Source organism: Sinocyclocheilus rhinocerous, unplaced genomic scaffold, assembly GCF_001515625.1.
Source record: "Sinocyclocheilus rhinocerous isolate Xijiao unplaced genomic scaffold, SAMN03320098_v1.1 C36637378, whole genome shotgun sequence".
In the NCBI taxonomy this organism is placed as follows: Eukaryota; Metazoa; Chordata; class Actinopteri; order Cypriniformes; family Cyprinidae; genus Sinocyclocheilus; species Sinocyclocheilus rhinocerous.
This window is the reverse complement of record NW_015784226.1, coordinates 1-1,425: the sequence shown is the minus strand read 5'-3', so window position 1 is coordinate 1,425 and position 1,425 is coordinate 1. Positions and strand designations below refer to the sequence as shown.

Sequence of the window (1,425 nt, the reverse complement as noted above, 5' to 3'; positions counted from 1 at the left end):
TTATTAGTAGAGCAGAACTAATCCAGCACTTACTGGATGATCCTGATCCAGATCCGGATCAAATTTGGTGACGAGATGATGGCATTTATCCAGTTCAGCAATTTTTCTGGGAAACCAATGAACTGGAGAAAGACAAAAGTACAAAAGCTTAGCATAACTGACATTCAGATAAGGACGAGATAAAACAGAGCAACATTCTTCTTTAATAGACTCACATTTGACCTCTTTAGTGGTTTTGACATCCTCTACGCTTCTCTTGAGAGAGCTGACCAGTGTGCTGACGTCTGACAGGTGCACCTCACACTGAACATAATACTCCAGATCCTCCAAACCGTCTTTTGGTTTTCGGCTGGGTCTGGTCTCAAGATGATGGATCTTGGCTTCAAATGTCTGTGGTGTTCAGTAGTTGAACAACAGAATAAAATTCAAAAGAAAATACAAAAAAATAAATGGCCATATTGTAGTAATGTCATCAGACAGAGAGAACTGTAATGATAGGATTTTCTTTATTTAAGGTGAACTGTCAAATGTGCAATATATATAAAAACTATTTATGACGTTTGATTTTCAAATAAACAATTTACATACATATAAATAAATGTGAGAATACACATATATTGGTATATGACCATACAACATATTAATATTAATAAATATAAATTAGCAATTAATAAATACATTTATAAATACATAATAAATAATTTATTAGATTTTTTTCATTTTGTTGTTACTCAAGACCATAGGCTATATCAAGAACATTTTCTTCTGTTCTTCCACATATTTAGAACAATATTTTACATTATAAATCAATAAATACATTTTAGATGTCGATTTTTATTTATTTATTTATTTTGTATTTTATGTTACTTAAGAACATATATTAAGTACATTAATAAATACATTTTAGAACATATACGAAGAAAAAAATCTAGTCTACATATAGTTCTACATATTCAGACTTTAGATTAGACATTAAATAAGATATTAAAATATACCATTCTAGTTTTCTAGTTATGTAACTCGTAAAGTATACTTTTTAAAATACATTTTGTCTGATATTAAACTGAAAAAATGATGTAGCCTACAGTAGCCTATAACTATTTTATATTTCAAATTAAAGACTAAGTAGTTGTCAAAAAATATATACAAATTCACATATGAGCCCATAAGGATTCTTATTAAGATAACATTTCCAATATCAGTCTTTTACCATTTTCTTCAGGATATCTGGTCTAAAAGTATCTTTTGCACAAAGAAATTCTGGTTTACCTCAAAAACCTTGAGAGTGCGGGACAGCGCTGGGCTCTTTGAACTCCTCAGAGAGAAGAAGAGACTGAGCAAGGCTTTTCCATCGCTCTCCTCAAACACGATCTGCTCGCTGAGTCCCGCAGCCTCCGCCGCCGCGGCCGCCGCCTCGCGCTCCTT

The 1,425-nt window shown here is 32.3% G+C and overlaps 1 protein-coding gene across 1 annotated transcript; it reads right to left on the bottom strand.

Annotated features, from left to right (window-relative positions):
- Positions 1-1,419, bottom strand: LOC107736330 (tyrosine 3-monooxygenase-like; the record flags this gene model as incomplete). Its single annotated transcript, XM_016547773.1, has 3 exons — positions 1-122; positions 216-390; positions 1,270-1,419. Coding segments are annotated over 3 exons (444 nt in total), but the record flags the coding sequence as incomplete, so codon positions are not given.
- Between the last annotated feature and the right edge of the window lie 6 nt (positions 1,420-1,425).